The sequence below is a fragment of the Peromyscus californicus genome, unplaced genomic scaffold (genome assembly GCF_007827085.1).
Source record: "Peromyscus californicus insignis strain IS unplaced genomic scaffold, ASM782708v3 Scaffold_2__1_contigs__length_46816999, whole genome shotgun sequence".
NCBI classification, from domain to species: domain Eukaryota; kingdom Metazoa; phylum Chordata; class Mammalia; order Rodentia; family Cricetidae; genus Peromyscus; species Peromyscus californicus.
The window spans coordinates 12,767,668-12,779,047 of record NW_026294540.1 but is presented as its reverse complement, the minus strand read 5'-3'; the positions used below and the strand labels follow the sequence as shown (position 1 = coordinate 12,779,047).

At 49.5% G+C, this 11,380-nt stretch overlaps 1 protein-coding gene across 1 annotated transcript in view; it reads right to left on the bottom strand.

Moving 5' to 3' along the window:
* Positions 1–486: 486 nt before the first annotated feature.
* Positions 487–11,380, bottom strand: part of Pptc7 (protein phosphatase targeting COQ7) — a 42,845-nt gene continuing 31,951 nt past the window's right edge. The window contains exons 3-6 of the mRNA XM_052755316.1: positions 10,567–10,765; positions 6,902–7,025; positions 4,992–5,121; positions 487–3,983 (exon numbers count right to left, since the gene is read on the bottom strand). Coding sequence (XP_052611276.1) covers positions 3,925–3,983; positions 4,992–5,121; positions 6,902–7,025; positions 10,567–10,765 — 512 coding nt within the window. The 3' untranslated portion in view covers positions 487–3,924. The remainder of the gene's footprint in view (positions 3,984–4,991; positions 5,122–6,901; positions 7,026–10,566; positions 10,766–11,380) is intronic.

Here is an 11,380-nt window from a genome sequence, read left to right as displayed (position 1 = left end):
GTAGGGTTTTGAAATTACAGCAGAGCACAAGCAAGGCGTGTGTGTGTGTGTGTGTGTGTGTGTGTGTGTGTGTGTGTGTGTGTGTGTGTGTGTGGTTCTGGGGTGGAATCCAGGGCCTTGCACACACTAGGTCAGTGCTCTGCCGCCAAGCCCTGGCCCTCACAGCAGCAGTGGTTGGTAGCTTCACTCAGTACTGTTTGGAAGGCACAATGCCCCAGCTGGAAAAAAGCAAAACAAAAACAAAAACAAAACCCTCTATTTTACACTCAATTGCCAGTCCATTTTGGTGAATTTCTGAGGAAGATAAACAGCTGCTGATTAACAGCCACACCGGTTCAAATGGCAAAGCACAGAAGACACAGCTCTGAAGTGCTGGCTCCCTGTTGGGTGGACCAAGAGGCTTGGGGTTGAGGATGTGACAGGGAGGACCACAATGCCGAGAGCTGGTGTCTTAGCTCCTGACCATTCAAACCAAAGGAGTGGCCATTAGTATAAATACTATATTTATTAAATATCTTTACAGTTTATTGAAATGTATTTACAGAACTATTCCTGCATAAGTTATAATTCAAACATCGACTCAGGTCATTGCCTCTGGTAGGTAGGACAAACGATGATAGTCTCAACAGAAAACACAGCTCATCAGCATACACACATTCAGATTCGCTTCGTCACTTAGTTGCCTTTACCACAAACTACCTGCTAACAGTGACATCTTGACATGGACACTGCTTTAGTTGAGAAGTTCAATTTTGTGATAAATTGACTTTTTGGAAAGAAACAGAATCCAAATGTCTTCTGGTTCATATTTTGCTTTTTATGCAGTTTTTTTTCTTGGTATTGCAAAATTTTTCTTAAATGCAAAACTGTGACAGTCTCCAGAGAAACTGAGTGTTCTAACTTTGCCAAAGATAGCTGGCGTACAGTGACAAGGAGCCATGAACCTACCCAAAAGTACAAACACCTACAGCCCTATCCAATCCTGCCGGCCACCTCAACACTCGCCGGGATGGCAGCCCTGTGAGCTCTCACTGCCTACTTACTCTACCCAGAACGAGGGCAGCAGCAGAAAAGGGCACTCTCCTGCCTCAGAAAGCTCATACTCAGTCTCTACTCCAGACACGCACACCTGGAATGGATTCTTCGAGTTAGGAACCTATCAACCAAGTCAAGCATGCACAGTGCCTCGGGACAGACCTTGTTTTTACCCTCGCTGCTTTCCATTTCTAAGAGCCTAGGGACTCTAGCTACTTCATCTCCATTTGGTAATCTTACTTATTTTTTTGTGCGCAGGCAGCTTCAGTTCATAGGAAGAAATAAGGTTCTGATATGTTTAGAGTGCACATTTTTAAAACAGAACAAAATAAAAATTTCAAGCATGTGATAAAAATAGTGATTTTTTTTTTATAATACAGTATTGCTTTATAAATATAGATGGAAAAGCTATAAACTTTACTGGTCTTTGGTGCATCCAGAGAGGGATAAATAATTTGCCATTTGTAAATTAAAATCCAAATTTCTCTTTTGTTATAAAAGTTCACTCCGTGAGACAAATATGAGTGCTTACGTTGCTTGATTTAAAATACAATGCACGCACACACCAGGTTCCAAATCGGACCTAGCAAGGGGTGTGTGACAGCCCCTGGCCATGGCGAGTGTGAGGCGGCACACTCCACCTGACCTCCGACAATCATAAGATTAAGTGTATAACAAAAAGGACAGGGGAGAAGCAAATGGAATATGTAATGTCACTAGTCCACGCGCCAGGCCCAAAGTAATCTTCACTCTGAATCTCAATGCCTGTCCCATGGGTTTCAGTGTACTAGAACAGTCCACTGTCCAATTCTAACAATCACTGCTCAGAAAAGTGAGTTTTCTGACTAAGTTGTATAAAATACACCAATCTACCTTTATAAAGATTGCTTGATGGGCTAAATAAGAGCAGAAAAAAAGCCAGTGACTTGACCAGCTCTGCTCTTAGCAGGAATTAAATGTTGGCATTGGAAAATTAATGCAAAATATATCCAGATTGTAAGGCTACAATACTTCTGACCAGAAACTAATTACAGACCACACAGGAGAGTTGAAGTAGTCGGTCCTAGGGTCACACACACACCCCATCTGGATGCAACCTTACTGTTTCAAACACGGACACTGCAAAAAGTTTGTGCAAAATAAATACCCACCACGTGCCCCTCATGCTCCGTTGTCAACAGAGCATGACATCTCCTTATCCCAGTCTCCTTCCATACCCGGCCCCTGTATCTCCTCACCAAAGAACTCAGTGTTGTCAGGTTAGGGTAGTTAAGGCATTCTGACATGTAATTAAAGGTGATTCAAAATAGGAATCTAACATTATGCCAATTTAGGAATAGTAGATAAATTACTGAACAGCTTACAAATGAGTAACTCATTCTTATCAACGAAATGCCTGTTACAAGCATTGATGCACTGAGATACAGCAATGACATGTACATGGTACATGGTAAACAATTTAAATAAAACAAGAGACAGCTACTCAAATATACAAACTCACAGACAAAATCTTTTAAAAACAAGTTGAGGTCACCTCAAACACAAGTTCAATGCAGTAACCAGGGAGCCAGTGTCTCCTGCAGAGGAAGGGCTGTGTGGCTGCTCACGTGATCTTCACACCAACGTCACCTGACTTGCACAGAAAACACGGCTTTAACTTAGGGGCTTCTCAGTATATATGGTTTTCTACCACCAAGGTAAAGAAGGGAAAGAACGGACCCAAAAATATGTATCTTTACAGCAGTCAATTGTACACAAACCTTCAAAGTAAGTTTGCACTCACAAGTAATGGGGAAATCTGAGAAGGAACGTTACCTACTGCAAATGGCTATTGGAACTGTAAACATTAAGCTGGACTCAGAACCCCACACTCAGCTGGGGTCACCGCGAATGTCAGGTCATCACTAGCTTTCCTGTGGACTCTGTGTGCTGCAGCCACCACGCTGTCACCTTGAGGACACAGCACAGTTGGGGCATGCTCTAAGGGTGTGAGGCTCCTGAGGGAAGGAGCAAGGCTGTCCACAGCCAATCCCATTCCAAGCTGCAGCTGCACACTCTTGCCCGGGAAGGCCGGTAGCATCCTCACAGGCAGAGCCGACGACTTCAGCTGCAGCATTTGATTCTCAGGCTTTAAGGAGTTTTGCAATTTTGTGTTGCATTTCTGTTAGTAGATTTTGGTAAGGAGTCTCCTTCCTCTATCCCTCCTGTGGGCTGGGCCTCCAGCCTGTGACCTGGACAAATCATAAACTGCCACAGCTTCAATCACAGGAGCACAGTAAGCATCTTTTTAAAAAGCACAAAATATCTGCATCCAGAGAACGAAAATTTTCTTCCAATTTGTAACTAAAACCGTTAAGTTGCTAGGGTTGGGATGTCATAACCCAGCACACAGTTTTGGAGCAGGACTGTGGGCTCCTGGAAAACAGGAGTTTATACAGAAACACGAAGCCACACCAGGCCTAGCAGAGACTGTGCCTGTGGGACACGGGGCTTCTCCTGGGAGGGTCCGTGTGTTTTCTGGTAAATGTGTCACTATTTACTATTTGTTGAATGTTAACATCCCTTTAACACACTGAAATTTTAAATTCACTTTACCAACATTACTTAGTCTCAAAACTTCAACTGCTTTTGAAAAGTAAAAGGCTTTGAAAACCTCCAGGAGAAGGAAGCAGTCACCTCGATTCTCTTGGCGGTCACCAGCAGGTCCGGGCTAGTGGATGACAGTAGTGGTTCTCAACAAGGATCGCAATGGGTCTCAAACATGGGCCAGGCGTCCATCATTGGCCACTGAGATCAGTGGCAAAGAAACGTGGTCCTGCCAGCAGGATCAGCACACATGGCAGGGAAAGTGGGCAACAAGGGAAAGGCAGGAGTCGCCAGCGTGGCCAATCAGTCCGTGTACTCAGCCACGATGGAGAGGAGGACAGTGATGTCATCTGGCTTGCCACCTACAACACAGAGGGAACACATGAGCGTGCGTGAAGGAGAGTCTGTCCAAGATGTGGCCAGGTAAGTACTGAAGAGACAAGTGCTCATGTTCCTGTGGATCCGGTTTGCCTGTGCACCAGAGTGAAGGACAGTTAAAGCGGCAAGCTCCAAGTTTGGGAAGATTGGGAGTTCAAACCCAGCCTATACTATGTGATACCATCCCCCAAAGCTAAAATAAAAATAAATAAGGTACGGTTAAACACCACCAAGAAGCCAGGGCATGGTGCTGCATACCTATAACCTCAGTACTTGGTAGACTGAGGCAGGAGGATCACCACTTATTTGAGGCCAGCTTGAGCTAAGACCTTGCTTCAAGAAACTAAAACAAAGAAGTGATTTAACTGAAGCTTAAAACCACTGCCCCAAACCCACCTGCTGCTTTCCCACGTGATGGCTGTGCAGTGGGCTCACAGCATCGCATCAGCCGCAGGGAGACAGTCTGCAGGACAGCTCCAGCCAGCACTCACATGAGCACGGCCCGAATCTGGACAGACATGTCCAGTGTCTGGAAACTAGGAGTTGCCTGTATTCTAATGTGCCAAGCAGCTGTGGCATGTGCTCTTCTCTATTTGAACGTCTCCTGAGCGCAGATGTGCTCTGCATATCATAGTATCACAGGAGCAAAGGCTGGGCAGCCCCACAGTTCCGACGCCACCGTCAACCAGTGGGGGCTGGCCTAATTCCCGGGTACACCATGAAGAGGATAGAAAGACATCACAATCGAGGGCAATGGCACACAGCTCCCTTTGCAGGTTGCCATGGCACTTTGGATCAGCCACTCGAGGGGCAGCGGTGGAATAAAGGGCTTCAGGTTCCACCTGTCTCTCGTCTAGTCAAGGGCAGTTCTGAAGGGCACTTCCAAAGAGAAGCTAGCAACACACTGGCTGCCACCCCCCTGACCTTGCCGGGAGAGGAAGGTCACTTACACATTCTCACCCAGAGCTTAGAACCTTCCAGAGAATGCTTACCTCTCACATTCAACCCGTTGTCACACGCAAACTGTGCAAAAGGTGACATATAATTTGGGTCATAGGCCAGCTCGTGCGCTTGCTCAGCAATGCTCCTTGCGGTCCGTTGTATACTCTCGTAATTTGAATTCTAAAATGAAGGACGGAGTTATTTTTACCACCAAGCCTCCCGTGAGTTCTGCACATGAGAACACTTGGTGCAGACAGCACGGTGAGGCAGAACACTTCCCCTGATGCTTGGGTTTTCCTCTAGTTAGAGAAGACATGGAGACAGCCAGGGACAAACCATGGCCCTGCTCCACGAGAATGCCTTTTGTTGACTGGTTCCAGATCTTCAATTTAGAGTTTCACTTTTGGTTTTCCACTTGAAAATTTTAAGGTATTCTTGCTAAAGTAGGGTGGTCTAAAAAGGTGGGTTCTGGCCACATTTTCATGATGCCTCAGAAGTCCCCATGCTCAGGAATACACCGAAACAGCCATATTTGCCTCAAGTAAGAGGCACCTGGGTGCTGGCTCTGCTGAGGATGCCTTTCAGGCTTCCTATGGCCACAGAAGTCTTGCTCTGCTGTGTGTTCCTTGGCCACGCTGTCCTAGCTGCTTCCATTCCTCATCTACAAAATGGACATGGGAGGGCCCGGACCCCCTCAGACCTGCCTTCAAAGGCTCTAAGTCCTTCAGTCCCAACATAAACCACCAGGGGCCAGGGCTGCTGGAGACGAGGTTCCAGAGGTCGACAGCACTGGCTACTCTTGCAGAGGACCCAGGTTTAGTCCCTGGCACCCACGTGACCACTCACATCAGCTCTAGGGGATCCAGCACCATCTCCTTGCCTCCCCAGGCACCACACAAACATTCCTACACTTAAGATAAAAACAATGACTGTATAAAGGAATTCACGGAAACCCAACAGGTCTGTGCTGCCTACCATCTCCTTACAGAGGCTCCCCTGCCAGCCTAAAGCAGCAATCCCTTTACTTTTCTTTTCTGTCCCAGCAGCCCAGATCCTGTCTTCCTCTCTTTCCCAGCAGCTCACCTCTAGACTGTAAGCCCAGGGGAGGGAGGGAGGGAGGGAGGGAAGGAGGGAGGGGAGTCTTCAGACTTCTGCTCAGCACTGTAGTACAGGGTGCAGGCACTACATGGGAGCACGGAGCAGGCACCGAGCACCACAGGCCAGGCCTGGCATTAGGACTCTCTTCTGTGGTTTTGGTTAGTCTTCCCTGCCACGGTGAAGGACAAAACCTTTCCTACTTCCCATTTTACAGACAAGGGCACTACTGCCTGGACCACAGAAGAAACACCCCAAGCAAGAATGGTGAGGGCTGCATTAGAAGGGCTAGGTTCTGCCAGCCAGTACTTGCACTGGCCTAAGAGACTCTGGGAGCCTAGCCTCGGGCACCTCCCCCTTCTGTGGGAGACACCAAACTTCCCTCAGCTGCAGCTCGGGTCACAGCCAGACCCCTACCAGACCCCTGCCGCCTGGACCGACTTCTGGTCTAACTGCTTCCCAATCTTCCAGCCTCAGCAGCTGCTGGTGTGAGTGTGGGAACACCAAGAGGAGCACTAGTGAGATCGCCCTCCCACCCTGAGCCCCAGGAGGGAGGGAGGGGCTCAGGCAAGGGCTTCCTCCCAGTCCTCTTCGGAATGTTCCCATCTGAAATCGCCTGGAATATTACAGCCACTGTTTTCCTGAAGGACTTTTCAAACCAAGGAACAACGCAAGGAACTCACTACAACCCGGCAGTGAGAGAGCACAGCTCCTAGGCCCCCAGGTCCCCAGACCCCCAGGGTCCCCAGGCCCCCAGGTCCCCAGGCCCCCAGGCTCCCCAGGCCCCCAGGGTCCCCAGGCTCCCCAGGCCCCCAGGCCCCCAGGGTCCCCAGGGTCCCCAGGCCCCCAGGCTCCATGTCCTTACCTTCAGTTTCTTCAGCTCCTGAAGGATCATATAATCAGGCATGTTGTCAAAGAGCCCATCTGTTGCTGTGAGGATGATGTCTCCTAACTGGACGTCGAAAGACGTGCTGTCAGCAGCGTCGGGGCTGTGACAAGGACAGAAGAGGGACAGCAAGGTGAAGTGAGCCTGTAGATATGGGTCAGTGGTCCTACCACCAGAATTTCACAATGTAACGAGGATTTTAAAATGGCATTGACTAAAGCAAGTTGGGCCAGTGAGGTGGCTTGGCAGGCAAGGGCAGCCACCATCAAGCCTGTTGACGAGAGTTCTCCATCCAAAGGACCTCCATGTCAAAGCAGAGGACTGACTCGCACAGGTGTCCTGTGACCTCCACATTCCTGCCATGGCACGAGCCCCATCCCACAACATAAAGTCACACTGAGAAAGGTTAACTGAAAGTATCATCCCAGTGTCTCAAAGGCTTATCAGCAGAAGCCATCAAGCAGAGCCAAGTCTGGGCAGTCAGATCAGCCACATCACGAGGCTCAAGAGGGAGGCAGATCTAACTTCCTCCAGGCCCTGTGGAAATGACTTCTCCTTTCCAGCCTGCAGCCTCAGATCCCAGTCTCTCTCCATCCACACTGTCTCCCCTTCTGGCTCTCAGGAAGCTGGGCACCCAAGGGGAACAAGAGCCCCACAGCAATAACTACTTGGGGGCACCGAGAGAGGCTTTGGCACAGTCAAGCACTGTGTACCCCAACCCTGTTCGAGTGTGCCTGGCATGGAGAGCTCCAGGAGACAGGTTTGGGTTGTTTGTTTTGTTTTGTTTTTTAATTTTCCGGAGCTGAGGACGAACCCAGGGCCTTGTGCTTGCTAGGCAAGCGCTCTACCACTGAGCTAAATCCCCAGCCCCCAGGAAACATGTTAAATGACTCACTGCAAAAACACATAGCCCTCCCAACTGGGAGGGAATCTTTAATATCTTGTTTAACAGAAAAGGCAGGAATCCATGCTAGATACAACTCCTTCTGTGAGAAGGGGGGACACACACACAACTCCTGTGAGAAGGGGAGACACACACAACTCCTTCTGTGAGAAGGGGGGACACACAACTCCTTCTGTGAGAAGGGGACACACACACAACTCCTTCTGTGAGAAGGGGGGACACACACAACTCCTTCTGTGAGAAGGGGGGACACACACAACTCCTTCTGTGAGAAGGGGGGACACACACAACTCCTTCTGTGAGAAGGGGAGACATGCACAGAGCCGTCTAAGCTCAGAGCACCTATCTGGAAAGTATCTAGCCCCGGAGCCACAGCTGGAGCAAGGGCAGAGGGAGACTCCTTGTTTTCTGAACAACTTTTTTTGTTTGGTTTTGGAGAGAAGGTCTCAACATGCAGCCCAGGCTGGCCTTGAACTCCTAATTCTCCTGCCTCACTCTCCTGGGTGCTCGGATGACAGGTGTGTAACACTGAGTTCAACTTTTAGAGAAAGAGATGGGAGATGTGCTTTCTGACAAAGCCTGATGGAAAACAGATCTAACAACGGGAGACGCAGGCCGGAATTCCCAGTCCTGTGACGTGGCTCTCGGTCACTCCTGAGGCCACCTTCACTGCTTCCCAGGCTGAAAGGGAAGCAGAGGAGTATAACCATCTGTCTGATCCTGTGGTCAAAAGGAAGACCTTAGACACTAACAGAGAAGGGGCCGGAGCCAAAGCACCCAGGCTGGTAGCAACCCACGCTGTGTAAGCGGTGAGACAGAAACACACAGTCAGCCCTGCCATTGCCTAAGTTAGAGATACCCAGTGCCCTGAGCAAAGTCCTGGCTCAGCTTCGCATGGCCGAGGGAAGGAGGCAGCACACATTTAGAGCTAAGAGTAGCAACTAAGGACATGCAGCAGGAAGAGAAAGCCACCATCATACTGGTGGAAACTGGGTTAGTTCCTTTTGCAAAAGTCAAGACAAACATGCAAGACTCTGGCCGGCTGTCTTTGCAAGCTTGTCGGGTTCTAGAAGTACAGATTAATGACCAGCTTGGCACGGGAGCTCTGTTTTATGCTGAGGTTTTTCTTTCCCCACGAGTGGCCTTTGCCATTCCGCCTGTGAGAGCCTCACTCCCATTGGACAGTCCGTGCTCTGTTAACACTCCCACCCACGAGCTTGGTGTTCCGCCAGCTGCAGCTCTGCCCGTTCCGACTGAACACAGTGTGCCGCTGGAAACTCTCGACTGCACTGCAACACGAGCCACAGTCACATGCTGGCGAGCTGGGCTCCACGGGCAGCCACCTCCACCTCACATCAGGCCAGCAGAGTGTGCCACTAGCCTGCCTGTCCCCAATCTTCCTGGTGGATCTAGTATTCAGAGGTCAGAACAGGCAGCAGCCAATCAGGAGAAGGAAGCCATGATCCAGAAGCTGTCAGTGGAGCTTGGTATCTACTGAGGCCTTCACTCCAAATGGTTCTGGCTCCTGTGTATTACAACCCACTCGATAACACACGAGAGCTGGTTCAGAGAGGGGTTCCGGGGTGACACCTGCTGCCAAACCTGACACCCAAGATTAATCCTGGGAACCCACATGCTGGAAGGTGAGAACCAACCTGCACACCTGTGCCATGACACACACACCACCTCCAAACATACAAAATAAATAAATATTTTAAAACTACAGTAAAATGTCTCATCAGATGCTCTTCCCACTAAGGCAATCGGCCTGAAATTTGACCTGAAAGCTCAAAGCACTTCCCTCTCTCTACGAGTCGGCATCAACACTCACTTTTTTAAGGCCGGGTCTTGCTAAATATAGCCCAGGCTGGCCTCAAACTGGTAATCCTCCTGCCTTAGCCTCCTGAGTGCCAGGATTACAGGTGCAAGCCTACCTAGCAAGCAGATTATTTAAACGGACAATACCAAATACTTAATTATAGGATATCCTCACTCTAAAGCCAAAGATGGCAGAAATACCCATTTTATGATAGTTTGACCTTAAGATCTGGCTCCCTGCGAGGTAATAGGCAGAAAAGAAAGGAATAAGCACCAAGAGCATTTGCCAAGAGTTTCCTCACAGAAGAACTCATGGGGGATTGCCAGTAAGCACTCGCAGCCCCTAAGGTGGCCAAGCTAAGTGTGGTTCGAGCCTTAGCCTTACTCTAGTCTACAAAAAAGAGCAACTAAAACTTCAATGTAAAGTGTTCCAGTTGTTTGGAAAGGTTCCTGGAAGTTTAAAAATAAACTAAGAGACATTCGCAATCAGCAAGAAAGAGAACACCCGAGTGACCCCATTAGGGATGGAAGCAGGTCTGACACTTCACTTCTGTTGGTGTATGTATGAAGAGCACCTTTGAGTGGGAAGTGATCTGACAGACAGGACAGACATCTGCCTGTGCTCCCCTAGAAATGATGAAAACCTGCACAGGGAGAGGCCTCTGAGCAGCTCGGCTCCCAGTGCAGTTAACACACCCTGCACTCCCATTATGCTGAGTGCTCTGCACAACCCTTTCATGTGACGGTATGTTTAGAACAACTTGGCTCAGCTGTGATACCGTTTGAGCTAAACTCCTTGCAAAGGCCCCTCTAGCTCTCCTGTGGACGGGCAGTTTCTCACAGGAAAAGTGCCTATCCTCAAGAGGACAGGAGGCAACTGTGGCAAGCTACATCCTGCTCCAGGGAAGGGCGGCAAGATTACCTGTCACTCAGGACGACCCCCTCAGCCTCCGGGGGAGCGATGGAGAGCTGGAATGGAGTGTTGAAGTAATGCTGCTGCTCATCAGACCGGTGCACGACTTCGCCGCCCCGGACCACCAAGAAGCCCGAGTCACCCAGGTTGGCCGTGTGCAAGCGGTGGCTACTTCTGTCCAGTACCACGATGCAGGCTGTGCTGCTACCTACAAACAAAATGGGCATCTGCTCACTGTCTCCCCTGGGCTGCTGCCAAGCATCACTCAACTCTAGGGAGCAGCTGTGGTCTGAATCTTGTTTCTATGGGACCACCCTACTCTGCCCAATACCCAAGAACCTCAGCAGTAACCTAAGCAGGGCTGACGTGCGGAGGACAAGGGGTGCGGAGCACAGCAGGCGGGCCCCCAAGGTGCACACTCTTCCTCCTACAGTGCCAGGGTGCGGCACTTCCAAAGGCCCCAAAGCAGGTCACTGTGTTTTAATACTTCATCACTGGAACAAGGGTACCTCACCTGACGCTATTCTCTAGTCACAGCAGCAAGACTTCACCAAACTCACTAACATTTAAGACAGCGATGTAACCAGCCTTCTCTTTTTTTTTTGGTTTTTTTTTTTTTGGTTTTTTGAGACAGGGTTTCTCTGTGTAGCTTTGCGCTTTTCCTGGAACTCGCTTTGGAGACCAGGCTGGCCTCGAACTCACAGAGATCCGCCTGGCTCTGCCACCCGAGTGCTGGGATTAAAGGCGTGCGCCACCACCGCCCGGCTTTTTTTTGGTTTTTTGAGACAGGGTTTCTCTGTAATGTTTTGGTGCCTTGGTGCCT